The following is a 15,465-nucleotide window of genomic DNA, read 5'->3' as shown; positions in this document are numbered from 1 at the left end:
CTGTGAGTGGAACGTCTACCACAAATTCTTTGGACAGGCAAAATAGTCTAGCTTAGATTGTAGAACTGCCGGGGTGTTAAGCATATCCCAGTTTAGGTCGCCTAACAGAACGAACTCTGAAGATAGATGCAATCAATTCCCATATGGCGTGCAGGGCACAGCTGGGAGCTGAGGGGGGTCTATAACAGGCGGCAACAGTGAGAAACTTATTTCTGGAGAGATTCAATTTTCAAAATTAGTTTGACACAGGGGTGTCAAACTCATTCCATGTAGGGCTGAGTGACTGCTGGTTTTTGGTTTCTCCTTTCAATTTGTGTGCAATTAAGACCTACAGCCAAGTGATGGGAGTTCTTAACCAATCAGTGACCTTAATTCATCAAGTACAAGGGAGAAGTGAAAACCAGCAGACAATCGGCCCTCCAGGGAATGAGTTTGACACGTGCCTTAACGGTTAACCGGTGTTTCCCAAACTCCATCCTTGGAACTCAAAGGGGTGCACGTTTTGGTTTTTGCCCAAAGCTTGATGATTAGTTGATGATTTGAATCCTTTCTGCAGTGCTAGGGCAGAAACGAAAACGTCCACCGAGTTTGGGAAACACGTGAGTTACGCGAAGAGGTCCGTTGCACCAAAAGGTCCGAACCTCTTGAAGAGTTCGCTAGGTGTTGCTTTAACATCGCAACAATATACTATCAGTTTATTAAGTGACATGAAAAGTGGCCAGCCAACTCAGGCAGGCTGCTGGCCTCTCTCTGGTGGGCACTGTGAGGAGCCGCCTGACACATGACAGCTGCTGATAAGATTATTCAATAACGGCTATTGCCCGGTGTACATGAGTCATTGTGCAATAGTATTCCTTCACACCTCTGACACGGCGTGTGCTGTTTGTTGTTTTGATGCATGCAGCTCTAGAGAATATATATATAGTGTGATTGTCCTAGCCTTCCCTAGAATCAGAGTCCCTATTCTCATTCTAGTGTATTCCATGGTCTGAGAATGTATTGTCCACTTGCATGTCTCCACACCGCCTCATCTTGCTGTAGAGTGATGGCGTCCAGCTCCCCCATGGTGAACGGGGACATCTCCCGGGGTCCTAGCTCTCACCCCGGCCACATCCCCTCCACAGGCACCCTGGAGGAAACGCTGCAGCAGATGAACCATCTCATCCAGGAGAACCGAGACCTGAAGGGTGAGACATGGAGAGGGGACCAGAATGTGTTTCAGCCTTAAAGCTTATTGAAAATCTACTGTATGGGGCGGAGACATTGGGATGTTATGGCATATGAGGTTCTGATTGTCTTGCAATGGCTGATTATGTTATTGACTGCTCTGTCAGTGTGTGTTTTACAGTAATGTCCTCTCTGTGCATCTTTCCCTGTAGAGGCGCTGAAGCAGACTAACATGTCGATGAAGGAGCGCTTCGAGGGTTTGTCTGTGTGGAGGGAGAAGCAGAGGGAGGAGGAGGAGTTCCTGGAGGGGAGGCTTGATGAGGCGCGCGGCCGTGTGGAGGCCCTCTCCTCGCACAACCAGGAGCTCAGCATGAAGGTGGAGGAGCTGGAGGGAGGAGAAGGAGAGGACAGGTGAGAGAAAGGGAAGGCTAATGTTCACAAGGTTAGTTCTCTGGCTAGACCAGACATTCAGCTTATTAATAGAGAAATGAATGTTTGGAGGATGGATGACTATCTGTAGTTTTAGCTAGATTTTGTATAACAAAAGAAGAGACTTGGAAAATAACGATGGAGTGTGTGTGTATATATACATATACAGTGGGGCAAAAAAGTATTTAGTCAGCCACCAATTGTGCAAGTTTTCCCACTTAAAAAGATGAGAGGTCTGTAATTTTCATCATAGGTGTCACAACCGTCGTCAAGAATGGACCAAGGCGCAGCGGGAATGTGGATACTCATAGTTTCTTTTAATAAACTTAAGTAAAGCATCCACAGGCAAAACAATAAACAAATACTCACAACGGCAACAGTGTAGCAGGCTCACAAACGCAGTGCTCACAAACAACTACCCACAACCCCAAAGAAAAAACACACACTCCTATATAGGACTCCCAATCAAAAGCAACTCAACACACCTGCCTTCAATTGGGAGTCCAATCACTCACACAACATTTAACAAACACAAACCCCCTGCCACATCCTGACCAAGACTAACACAATTATGCCCTCTGCTGGTCAGGACGTGACAATAGGTACACTTCAACTATGACAGACAAAATGAGAAAGAAATCCAGAAAATCACATTGTAGGATTTTTTATGAATTTATTTGCAAATAATGGTGGAAAATAAGTATTTGGTCAATAACAAAAGTTTCTCAATACTTTGTTATATACCCTTTGTTGGCAATGACACAGGTCAAACGTTTTCTGTAAGTCTTCACAAGGTTTTCACACACTGTTGCTGGTATTTTGGCCCATTCCTCCATGCAGATCTCCTCTAGAGCAGTGATGTTTTGGGGCTGTCGCTGGGCAACACAGACTTTCAACTCCCTCCAAAGATTTTCTATGGGGTTGAGATCTGGAGACTGGCAAGGCCACTCCAGGACCTTGAAATGCTTCTTACGAAGCCACTCCTTCGTTGCCCGGGCGGTGTGTTTGGGATCATTGTCATGCTGAAAGACCCAGCCACGTTTCATCTTCAATGCCCTTGCTGATGGAAGGAGATTTTCACTCAAAATCTCACTATACATGGCCCCATTCATTCTTTCCTTTACACGGATCAGTCGTCCTGGTCCCTTTGCAGAAAAACAGCCCCAAAGCATGATGTTTCCACCCCCATGCTGAAACCCCACCTCTTTAAGGAATACCTAGGATAGGATAAAGTAATCCTTCTAACCCCCCCCCTAAAAGATTTAGATGCACTATTGTAAAGTGGTTGTTCCACTGGATATCATAAGGTGAATGCACCAATTTGTAAGTCGCTCTGGATAAGAGCGTCTGCTAAATGACTTAAATGTAAATGTAAATGTATTCTTTGGATGCAATTCAGCATTCTTTGTCCTCCAAACACAACGAGTTGAGTTTTTCCCAAAAAGTTATATTTTGGTTTCATCTGACATTCTCCCAATCCTCTTCTGGATCATCCAAATGCTCTCTAGCAAACTTCAGACGGGCCTGGACATGTACTGGCTTAAGCAGGGGGACACGTCTGGCACTGCAGGATTTGAGTCCCTGGCGGCGTAGTGTGTTACTGATGGTAGGCTTTGTTACTTTGGTCCCAGCTCTCTGCAGGTCATTCACTAGGTCCCCCCGTGTGGTTCTGGGATTTTTGCTCACCGTTCTTGTGATCATTTTGACCCCACGGGGTGAGATCTTGCGTGGAGCCCCAGATCGAGGGAGATTATCAGTGGTCTTGTATGTCTTCCATTTCCTAATAATTGCTCCCACAGTTGATTTCTTCAAACCAAGCTGCTTACCTATTGCAGATTCAGTCTTCCCAGCCTGGTGCAGGTCTACAATTTTGTTTCTGATGTCCTTTGACAGCTCTTTGGTCTTGGCCATAGTGGAGTTTGGAGTGTGACTGTTTGAGGTTGTGGACAGGTGTCTTTTATACTGATAACAAGTTCAAACAGGTGCCATTAATACAGGTAACGAGTGGAGGACAGAGGAGCCTCTTAAAGAAGTTACAGGTCTGTGAGAGCCAGAAATCTTGCTTGTTTGTAGGTGACCAAATACTTATTTTCCACCACAATTTGCAAATAAATTCATTAAAAATCCTACAATGTGATTTTTCTGGATTTTTTTCCCTCATTTTGTCTGTCATAGTTGACGTGTACCTATGATGAAAATTACAGGCCTCTCTCATCATTTTAAGTGGGAGAACTTGCACAATTGGTGGCTGACTAAATACCTTTTTGCCCCACTGTATATATATATTGTATGGGTATAATGCTGGGCAGACTTTTGTCTTATCTGCGCTGTGTCACCTCCAGGCCGAGACAGCCAATCAGACTGCAGAACTGGAGGCACTGCGTGCCCAGCTGGTGCGTCTGCAGGCTGAGAAGAGTGACCTGGTGGCCATGAACTCTGAACTCCAGCTCAAGACAGGTCAAGGGTCAGAGGACGACTCCTTCATAGAGATCAGGATTGCTGTGAGTAACACTCACTCACTCCATCCATCCATATTATGAAGGTGTGTGTCCTGACTTTAGCACTGCTCTGTGTGTGTGTGTGTGTGTGTGTGTGTGTGTGTGTGTGTGTATAGAGAGAGGATACTGGAAAGGACCTGTATCATAATGAAAGGGACCCCAGGTATGACATGAGTGTATCCAGGCATGAGTCTGAGGAGCTGACTGTCAGCCAGCTGCTCCAGTCCCTGAGGAAGGAGACCCAGAGGGTGGAGAGGCTACAAATGGAGCTCCAGGCTACCAGATCCAGGTAGGCCGCATTTCTGCCTAGGCTTATGTTTGGGTGGAACCAAAAACTGATGTTCCTATGTCTTTCAGAATCACAGAGCTGGAGGAGAAAGTAACTAACACGGAGAGCTCCACACAGACCTCACTACTGCCAGAGGTGCTTTCCCCAGCACTAGCCACCACAACATGTGGTACTGAGCCAGAACCAGAGGAGGAGCCCCAACAGAACTCTGGGAAGGAGAGGGTAGATACACAGATAAGCTCTTACCCAGCCTGTCTCTCACCCTGTAAGAGCAGGGAAGTTAATAAGATTGAAATGTATTAATGTACAGTATGTAATAGGGATTTTCCTGGTGAATAAAAGAAGTCACAGATAAAGTAAATCAATGTGGTTTAATAGAAGTTGGAACAGGGAGACACCTCCAGCACAGAAGCAGGCCCTTATATTCTAATCTCACAGCACCAATGTTCTGTAAACACCCACCGAGAGGCTTGTAGGAAGTCACAACATCAGCTGCTACAGAATCACAGTGTCCCAGAATACAATAACAATCGGTGTCCTTGTACCTCCAGTCTGGCATCAATCACCATCAGCTATGAACAATTCATAACATTCAGTATCAAGTCTAGTGACCATCAACCAGAAGGTTTCCCAAATAAAACACTGGAAATCATGTGTATTACAGAAAGAGAACATAAATATGCTTAGCATTGTTAATTACTCTTAACTGGATATTAACTTTATTCATCTTACATTTCCCCATTACAATGTCCTAACCCTTAGCTTCTCGATCAGAACTGTCAGTTTGTTGGACTGTTGCCTGTTATGTGTCAGGCTGCATCAGAGGTGGAGGATCTGAAGGCTCAGATGATGAGCCTGTTTAGTGAGCTACAGCAGGCTCAGAGCAAACTGGACGAGGCAGAGGGCATGAAGAAGAACCTGCAGGACAGGTGAGAGAGATGGAGAGGAGAGAGGGAGAGCTACATAGACAATGAAAATGTGCAAACTATGCTAACCTTTGCTCATTCCCTTTCCCCCAATACCACCCTTTTGCTTTGCCTCTGTCCCTCTCTATCTCCCCATCCCCCTCTCTCTCTGTAGATGTAGGGATGTGGAGCGTGACGTGGTGACTCTGACAGCCCAGCTGGTAGAGAAGCAGGAGGTACAGAGTGAGAATGACAGACTGAAGCTGCAGGTGGACAGTATGAAGGCCCAGAGCCAGCTAGAGCAGAGGAAGGCTGGAGAGGAGAGGTGGGACGACAGTCAAGCATGCACACACACACACACACACACACTCTGACATATGCCTACTCCCTCTGACACTATAGGCCATTCCCTTGGGTGGGGTCTTGGGACATAAATTCCCTGCTCCTCTTTTGAAATCATCCCACTCCCCCTATCAGTTTCCACTGGTCAGTGCCATGAGTTTCTATATCCAAATACTCCTTAGTCATCATGAGTCAGTTGCCCCTCCTCCTCTCCTCAGGACTAACCTGACCCAGCTGAAGGATGCCTACACCAAGCTATTCGAGGACTACAACGAGTTGAAGCAAGAGAGCAAGAACAGAGAGGTGACCACACTACTTAGCCTCTGTTAAACAGAAATCAGTCTAGTTTGGCACATTGCACTGTTTTGTCCTTTGTCAAAATGGTATGGCATGGTGAATGTGATGAATCTGACCGTTGCCCTCTGTGTGGCCTCCAGCCACTGGTCACTAAGGAGGTGGGAGACCTGCAGACCAGACTGGACGCAGCAGAGAAGGCCCTGGCTGCTAAGCAACAGCAGATAGATGTTATGAAGCAGGAGATATATCAGAAGGAGAAGGAGCTGGAGACCATCTCTGTGTTTCAGGCTCAGGTAGGTTTTCTGTGTGTGTTCTCCATCTAGTTGTGTGTGTTCTCACACTTGGAAAAAGGTTCAAACATTCTAATTTAATTGTACTGAACTCTGTGTGAACATTTTGGAGTTATACAGCAACTTAAAAGTGACTGTCAGTGAAGGAAGTTTCTTTGTTAAACCAGCAGTTAAATGAAGGCTAAGTACCCTCCCAAAAAAGTCTAACAACAGCTTATATTTTCATAAAGTGAAATAGGCGCAGCTTTTCTTTTTCCCCAAAAATATAACATTTATTTTTACTTCTACTCAGACTCAGTGGCTTGATATGAATATGCAATGGAAAAAATAATTAAATGAAACACAAGAAAGAAGGCAATAGGCAATCTTAATTCAAGAATGGAATAATCAGCCGTAATATCAGCAGTATGCCTTCTGTGTGCAGTACTGGTATCTCCAGCGACGATCTCTGAAAATACACAATACATTTTGAGGTAAACATTCTTGTTGTTGAAACCTCTTCCCCCCCACCAAAATCACACACACATTGTACTCACTCATGAGGATTGGAATGGTAGCTTCCGGCCCCAACTAGGTAGTTCTGGCTAGGGACATGCCAAGAGATGTCCTCATCAAAGTTGTTGATGTAAGGGGTCCACTGACACTTCAGGTTACAGTAGCTGATGGCTCGACAGCAGTAGAACTTCCACCTGGGATTGAAATCATACATGTATAGTATAACACACTGATCACAGTCAGGATTATGTCAAACCTGGATTCAAATATTTGTTTTCTTTCAAATACTTCAGCTGTATTTGATGGACCCAATGGAATAGTCCCAAAAGTGCAAATGCTGCTCATATGGCACTCCGAGCAGGCTAAATCAACCGCTCAAAGTATTTGAAAAAAAATAAACAACTACTATTTGAACATAGGATGTAACATAGGATGTGGTAAACGGTGAGGTCTTCTCACCTTCTGTCCTCATGGCGGTTGGAATGATAGCTGTTCATCCCGGTGAGGACATAGTTTTTGGGGCATTCAAAGGTGAACTCCTGGTCGAAGTTATTGACGTAAGGAGACCAGTGGCATATGGGCTCATTGACAAACGTGTTTGTGCACTCAAAGCCCCACACACGGTCTTCATAGGCGTTGTTATGCTGACTGAAATTAGATAGATCAATGACAATGCACATATTAATGGTTGAATTGATTTGAAAACAAACATAAATTGAAGGTTTAATTTGTTGATATGCCCAGTATCAACAGTGCAGTACAGTGCAGTGCACCTAGCAGTGTTGTAGTACTCGAGACCAGATATTCAGTGTCTCGGTCTTGTCTTGGTGTCGGATACATTTGTACTCGGTCTAGGACAGTGAGGACTCATTCAATTCTTCCAGAAACCAGCAGAGTAAAAAAACTCATATCATCTTCCATTCAGTCACCACATAAAAACCACTTCACCGGGCCAAATATATACATTCCTATCTTGAAACATTTTAATAGTCTCTTAACAGCCTTTGAATCTATTATAGACATATTTGCGCAGTGGTGAACCTATAGGCCTTCAATGTAAGACAGGTTAGTACAGTGGTGAACCTATAGGTCTTCAGTGTGTGACAGGTTAGTACAGTGGTGAACCTATAGGCCTTCAGTGTGTGACAGGTTAGTACAGTGGTGAACCTATAGGTCTTCAGTGTGTGACCGGTTAGTACAGTGGTGAACCTATAGGTCTTCAGTGTGTGACAGGTTAGTACAGTGGTAAACCTATAGGTCTTCAGTGTGTGACAGGTTAGTACAGTGGTAAACCTATAGGTCTTCAGTGTGTGACAGGTTAGTACAGTGGTGAACCTATAGGTCTTCAGCGTGTGACAGGTTAGTACAGTGGTGAACCTATAGGTCTTCAGCGTGTGACAGGTTAGTACAGTGGTGAACCTATAGGTCTTCAGTGTGTGACAGGTTAGTACAGTGGTGAACCTATAGGTCTTCAGTGTGTGACAGGTTAGTATAGTGGTGAACCTATAGGTCTTCAGTGTGTGACAGGTTAGTACAGTGGTGAACCTATAGGTCTTCAGTGTGTGACAGGTTAGTACAGTGGTGAACCTATAGGTCTTCAGTGTGTGACAGGTTAGTACAGTGGTGAACCTATAGGTCTTCAGTGTGTGACAGGTTAGTACAGTGGTGAACCTATAGGTCTTCAGTGTGTGACAGGTTAGTACAGTGGTGAACCTATAGGTCTTCAGTGTGTGACAGGTTAGTACAGTGGTGAACCTATAGGTCTTCAGTGTGTGACAGGTTAGTACAGTGGTGAACCTATAGGTCTTCAGTGTGTGACAGGTTAGTACAGTGGTGAACCTATAGGTCTTCAGTGTGTGACAGGTTAGTACAGTGGTGAACCTATAGGTCTTCAGTGTGTGACAGGTTAGTACAGTGGTGAACCTATAGGTCTTCAGTGTGTGACAGGTTAGTACAGTGGTGAACCTATAGGTCTTCAGTGTGTGACAGGTTAGTACAGTGGTGAACCTATAGGTCTTCAGTGTGTGACAGATTAGTACAGTGGTGAACCTATAGGTCTTCAGTGTGTGACAGGTTAGTACAGTGTGGACTTTTTAGAAAACACAAAGGGCCAGTGGTGTAGTGCAGGGTATACGCAGGTATAAGCTGTATGGGTCATGGCGTATACTCACTTCTTAATCCCTACTGATGTGTGTGTGTGTGCTTGGTTGGGACAAGCATGAATTGACAGGCAAGCTGCAGAAGTACTCGGAGGCTACAATTCCCCATCGTTTATCAGTGCAATTTTGACGGCCAACTAGCTGAAAAGGTTTGAGAGGGTTTATCTAATGTTCCTTGGTTAGATTTTAGCTCATCTTGCTCTGGCTTGCATGAGTTGTTGATCTTGTTGTTGATGTGCATAACTGAGGGGGAGAGAGCAGACCTTTTCATGGTGGTTTGATCAAGAGGACTGTAAAGTTCCCAAATGTAACAGGACTCCCGTGGTGTTTACATATTTGCAGAAATCCATTCAGGTGTATTTTGTGGCATTTGGTGAATGTGTTCTAATTATCTAAAGTCACGCTGTTGCTACTGACTGTAAACACAGTCCAGTTCAGTGTGAATGATGGAAGGTCCTACTGACTGTAAACACAGTCCAGTTCAGTGTGAATGATGGAAGGTCCTACTGACTGTAAACACACAGTCCAGTTCAAAGTGAATGATGGAAGGTCCTACTGACTGTAAACACACAGTCCAGTTCAGTGTGAATGATGGAAGGTCCTACTGACTGTAAACACACAGTCCAGTTCAGTGTGAATGATGGAAGGTCCTACTGACTGTAAACACACAGTCCAGTTCAGTGTGAATGATGGAAGGTCCTACTGACTGTAAACACACAGTCCAGTTCAGTGTGAATGATGGAAGGTCCTACTGACTGTAAACACACAGTCCAGTTCAGTGTGAATGATGGAAGGTCCTACTGACTGTAAACACAGTCCAGTTCAGTGTGAATGATGGAAGGTCCTACTGACTGTAAACACACAGTCCAGTTCAAAGTGAATGATGGAAGGTCCTACTGACTGTAAACACACAGTCCAGTTCAGTGTGAATAATGGAAGGTCCTACTGACTGTAAACACACAGTCCAGTTCAGTGTGAATGATGGAAGGTCCTACTGACTGTAAACACACAGTCCAGTTCAGTGTGAATGATGGAAGGTCCTACTGACTGTAAACACACAGTCCAGTTCAGTGTGAATGATGGAAGGTCCTACTGACTGTAAACACACAGTCCAGTTCAAAGTGAATGATGGAAGGTCCTACTGACTGTAAACACACAGTCCAGTTCAGTGTGAATAATGGAAGGTCCTACTGACTGTAAACACACAGTCCAGTTCAGTGTGAATGATGGAAGGTCTGTGTGACAAATGGCTTGTTGGTATAAAAGTCTACTGTAGCTCTGATTGGCTATAGCCCACCGGTCTGTGTTGACTCCCGTCCTGGACAAGACAGATGTTTTTATTCGGTTTTATTTGCTGCAGTGTCTATTAATTGTCCAAACGCACAGCCTCTTTCCCACTTAATATTGCTATATAATTTTCACAGATGCCTTAGTATACGTAATTCTCAAACATTCTAAGAATTTATGAATACGTGAAATTGACCATCTAAGTGGTTGCTTGTAAAGGTTTTGTGTGTGTGTGTGTAATATTCTTCCTGGTGGTGTAGATGAACAGATTTTAATAAGATTTCATGTTGCTAAAATGCTGTCAGTTCCACTTTAAATGCAACAATGTTTCACACACAAGTTATTTTCAAAGAGATGGCTAAACACAGTTTCACTCACCAGATGATCATTTGAAACGTAACTTGAAAGTCTTCTTGAAAAGGGAGACGCTAACAAATTAGCAACAACATCCTCTTTGATAACACCTGCTGCAGCTGCTGCAAACTAGCCGACAACAAATGCTAGCTAGCTATAGACTGTGGGAAAACTACTGCTCGCTATTGCACAGTGACCAGTTGGCCTTCAAGAAGGCAGAAGTTTTTGTAAAAACTGTCCCACACATTAATTTAAAATGTGATTGGTTGATTCTACTGTCACTCCAAAATGTTGCCATAAAACAGTTTAATGGCATATGCCTTTATCTAGCTTCTGATGGCATAGGAATGGATGACTTGGCTAGCTAGATTTATCTCCCCAGAGACCAGCAAAGAAAAATCCAAGTTGGATCTTTTTTCTCTTTAGTGTTAAACCTTTCCAACAAAAATTGAAGAGATTAAATGAGAAAAATCTAAAATAATAATTATCATGTTAATATAATCATTCTTTTTTATAAATCCTTAGCCCTTGTCTAAAGGCTTAGAAGGCCATTGTTCCCCAATGTGTTTGGGTTAGTAATATTTGTAGAATGGCTCTATTTTCTCTCAGCATGCATTTTTTTTTAGTTTTCTATATGTCTAAAGAATCTGTTCTGAAATATGAACACAGATATACTGGACATTTTGAATTCTTGTGGTGGTGATTTTACACAATTACAACCATGGTCTTGAATTGGACTCGCATTTTTCTGGTCTTGACTCGGACTTGATTTGCTTAAGTCTTGGTCTTGAATCGGTCTCGCTTTAGGTGGTCTCAAATAAACACTGGCACTTACTGGTCTATGCAGCATAATGAGATCATTTTGTTCAAAATTGGTGATGAAAAGTAGAACAGCACTAACGATTAGAGAACACGTTTCATTTTGGGAATCAGTCAGTGAAAGTGCCGACGCAAAAGAAGGATGAGGTATTCCACTTTGGTAGAATATTGATAGTAGGCAAATTTAGTGCCTTTTCTCACCTGTTTATGTAAGAGATGGATTGTTTTGAAGGGCAGTTAAAATGTAAGGGCTGGTCAAATTGGTTTTCCCATCGGACGCCTGCAACACACAAGCAAGGGCACAATAAATGAATACATGTACTGTAAGACAGCATCATTGCCTAAAGGAAGTATTTTAAAAAATAGTAAAAACAATTATGTAAATTGAGTGCAAAAAGCATAATCATATGATAATGGTAATCTGCACCTCCTAGACATTTTGGTTACTCACTCTTCATGTATTTGGGCTGTAAGCCAATTATAAATGTTTTCCTGATAACCAACCTCTTACACAAAGAAATGAACACTTCATTCAGCCTACAACTTAAAACAACAGCCTACCTTGCCCGTTGACCAAGACACCAGCAAGAAGCAGAATATAGAAATTGGGTCCGTTCATGGCTTCTCTGAGGCGTGTAGTCTTAACACAATAGCACAAGCAAGGGAAATGATCCATTTATAGAGCCACAACCAAGCAGTGTTCTTGGGCCATGTTCTTGTGTAATTTTTGTGTTTGTATTGCTGGCATCATTCCAAGTTTTGTTTCTGAGAAATGATGTTGCAAAACTGACATTTTTCATGAATTATCCCTCTTAACTTTATTAATCCCCCCAGGGGCTTATTGGTTTGCTGTTCCATAATTTTACAACATTTTAAAGAACATTGAATATAAAAAAATTTAACCAATACACTACATTCTGTTGATGGCATTCACGTTAATCTGTGCAACAATACAACCACGCCTTGTAATCATTGACACGTATAGACAAATGGTTTGTGTGTGTCCATTTGATTATGTGCATGTGTCATTTTTAATTGTGTGTGTTTTTTGTCCAGGCGGAGGTGTACTCCTCTGACTTCTACGCGGAGCGAGCAGCTCGGGAGAAGATTCACGAGGAGAAGGAACGTCTGTTTGCTCAGCTGGAGTTTGTCAAGAAACAGAACACTCAGCTACAGGACGAGATGGACTCACTGGGCAGGTGCACATCAGATTACATATTGATAATATGATCACAGACTGGTCATATTAGGTTACGTTCACTGCCATTTTGGATCCACCGCCTGACTACAACTGGTTTCTGTAGGCAATCTCTGAGCGATATGCAGAGAAGACACATGCCACGTGGAGGCAACATGCAGGGAGCCAGAGGTACAGGACAGTACATTGCTTTAAGTCATTCACCTTGCTGAGAGAGCAGGGCTCAAGCCAGGGCACATCATATTGTTATCTGCCAATCAAATGTTATCTCGTATTTATTTGATCACGAAAACACTGCTCCTCCTCATCCCATCTCAAATTATTTACAACAATGATAATTACATAATTTATGCTGTGTGTGTGTGTGTGTGTGTGTGTGTGTGTACAGTTGTGGCCAAAAGTTTTGAGAATGACATAAATATTACTTTCCAAAAGTTTGCTGCTTCAGTGTCTTCAGATATTTTTGTCAGATGTTACTATGGAATACTGAAGTATAATTACAAGCATTTCACAAGTGTCAAAGGATTTTATTGACAATTACATGAAGTTGATGGTAAGAGTCAATATTTGCAGTTGACCCTTCTTTTTCAAGACCTCTGCAATCCACCCTGGCATGCTGTCAATTAACTTCTGGGCCACATCCTGACTGATGGCAGCCCATTCTTGCATAATCAATGCTTGGAGTTTGTCAGAATTTGTGGGTTTTTGTTTGTCCACCCGCCTCTTGAGGATTGACCACAAGTTCTCAATGGGATTAAGGTCTGGGGAGTTTCCTGGCCATGGACCCAAAATATCGATGTTTTGTTCCCCGAGCCACTTAGTTATCACTTTTGCCTTATGGCAAGGTGCTCCATCATGCTGGAAAAGGCATTGTTCGTCACCAAACTGTTCCTGGATGGTTGGGAGAAGTTGCTCTCGGAGGATGTGTTGGTACCATTCTTTATTCATGGCTGTGTTCTTAGGCAAAATTGTGAGTGAGCCCACTCCCTTGGCTGAGAATCAACCCCACACATGAATGGTCTCAGGATGCTTTACTGTTGGCATGACACAGGACTGATGGTAGCGCTCACCTTGTCTTCTCCGGACAAGCTTTTTTCCAGATGCACCAATCGGAAAGGGGCTTCTTCAGAGAAAATGACTTTACCTCAGTCCTCAGCAGTCCAATCCCTCTACCTTTTGCAGAATATCAGTCTGTCCCTGATGTTTTTCCTGAAGAGAAGTGGCTTCTTTGCTGCTCTTCTTGACACCAGGCCTTCCTCCAAAAGTGTTCGCCTCACTGTTAGTGCAGATGCACTCACACCTGCCTGCTGCCATTCCTGAGCAAGCTCTGTACTGGTGGTGCCCCGTACCCGCAGCTGAATCAACTTTAGGAGACGGTTCTGGCGCTTATTGGACTTTCTTGGGCGCCCTGAAGCATTCTTCACAACAATTGAACCGCTCTCCTTGAAGTTCTTGATGATCCAATAAATGGTTGATTTAGGTGCAATCTTACTGGCAGCAATATCCTTGCCTGTGAAGCCCTTTTTGTGCAAAGCAATGATGACGGCACGTGTTTCCTTGCAGGTTACCATGGTTGACAGAGGAAGAACAATGATCCCAAGCACCACCCTCCTTTTGAAGCTTCCAGTCTGTTATTCGAACTCAATCAGCATGACAGAGTGATCTCCAGCCTTGTCCTCGTCAACACTCACACCTGTGTTAACGAGAGAATTACTGACATGTCAGCTGGTCCTTTTGTGGCAGGGCTGAAATGCAGTGGAAAAGATTTTTGGGGATTCAGTTCATTTGCATGGCAAAGAGGGACTTTGCAATTAATTGCAATTCATCTGATCACTCTTCATAACATTCTGAAGTATATGCAAATTGCCATCATACAAACTGAGGCAGCAGACTTTGAAAATTAATTTGTGTCATTCTCAAAACTTTTGGCCACGACTGTATATAAGGGAATACCGTTACCATACCACTGTGTGTCTGATAGGTGGTGATGCCGGGGACTGGCAGCAGCAGGGGAATATACCGGAGCAAGTCTGCCCCAAGTGTAACGAGATCCTACCAGACCTGGACAGCCTGCAGATTCACATCATGGACTGCATCATCTGAGCCTTCATCATAGTCATCAGCAACAACAAAGACAACTGCCGCAGATGCACCTTACTCCGATTCTTCCTCTAGTTCGTCATCATTCGATTTATTGCAGAGTAAAATGCAGCCTTTATGCTTTAAAAAGTGCATTTATTTTGCAGTTCATGGCTATGTTGCTCTGGTCTATGTTTTAGAACATATAACTAACTATAATATAAAATGTATTCTTACAGAGCGCAACTAGACACTCATTTTTTTGTTAGGGGTGAAAAACATCCTGTAAAATGCATCACGTTTAATATACTGTTAGGTGATAAATGGAGAACTGGAATTTTCTATTTTAAGTGTGGTAACTCGTTTATTTTCTTTTGACAGCTGTCTGTCACATAGTTTAGAATTAACTCTTTAGCAAGAAACAATTTGGTTTATTAAATGCTTATTATGGATTTTCGGGTGGTTCAATTTAATCAAGCTGTTTCGATGAAGGTCATGAATAGATCATGATTACAGCATAGACATTTCGTTTTGAATAATTCAACGGAGGGAAGGATGCCCAAGACAGTTTTTGTAAATGTATATTGAACATCCATTTTATCCATCATAATCATGGTTTGTACATTTCATAATTAAACCTATGTAGCCTGCAGGATGTATGACTATGCAAGGGACTGTGTACTGTATTAGCTAACTACTAACTTCTGTATCCAGATGTATTTACAAATCCTGTGATTCTGTAATATAATTATGAAAATATGTAATAAAGGTGTTATTGGTACAGTAGGCTGTTTCTGTCTGTCTTTGTTGTTGCACACACATCTAGAGAATAAAACTCTGATCCACCTGAAAAAAAT

General features: G+C 43.1%; 1 protein-coding gene and 1 pseudogene across 1 annotated transcript; one reads left to right on the top strand and one right to left on the bottom strand.

Annotated features, from left to right (window-relative positions):
- Positions 1–932: 932 nt before the first annotated feature.
- LOC123728231 (optineurin-like) lies at positions 933–15,394 on the top strand (annotated as a pseudogene).
- LOC106600167 (hemagglutinin/amebocyte aggregation factor-like) lies at positions 4,736–12,107 on the bottom strand. Its single transcript, XM_045699831.1, has 5 exons — positions 11,893–12,107; positions 11,533–11,611; positions 7,172–7,360; positions 6,754–6,906; positions 4,736–6,665 (listed from the first exon to the last, which is right to left on the bottom strand). The coding sequence occupies exons 1-5, from the start codon at positions 12,005–12,007 to the stop codon at positions 6,617–6,619; spliced, it is 585 nt and encodes a 194-aa protein (XP_045555787.1). The 5' UTR covers positions 12,008–12,107; the 3' UTR covers positions 4,736–6,616.
- Positions 15,395–15,465: the final 71 nt, after the last annotated feature.

Source organism: Salmo salar, chromosome ssa17 (genome assembly GCF_905237065.1).
Source record: "Salmo salar chromosome ssa17, Ssal_v3.1, whole genome shotgun sequence".
Taxonomy (NCBI): domain Eukaryota; kingdom Metazoa; phylum Chordata; class Actinopteri; order Salmoniformes; family Salmonidae; genus Salmo; species Salmo salar.
The sequence above is the reverse complement of the archived record's forward strand: the minus strand, read 5'-3'. Positions and strand labels throughout refer to the sequence as shown.

What these genes read in the sequence shown, in the direction of transcription:
- LOC106600167 (XM_045699831.1), bottom strand. Translation starts at nt 12,007, where the DNA reads ATGGATCATTTCCCTTGCTTGTGCTATTGTGTTAAGACTACACGCCTC. An exon ending in TGTCTTGGTCAACGGGCAAG is followed by an intron (nt 11,612 to 11,892) that starts GTAGGCTGTTGT and finishes TGTGTGTTGCAG; the next exon opens with GCGTCCGATGGGAAAACCAA. An exon ending in AACCGCCATGAGGACAGAAG is followed by an intron (nt 6,907 to 7,171) that starts GTGAGAAGACCT and finishes TTTCAATCCCAG; the next exon opens with GTGGAAGTTCTACTGCTGTC.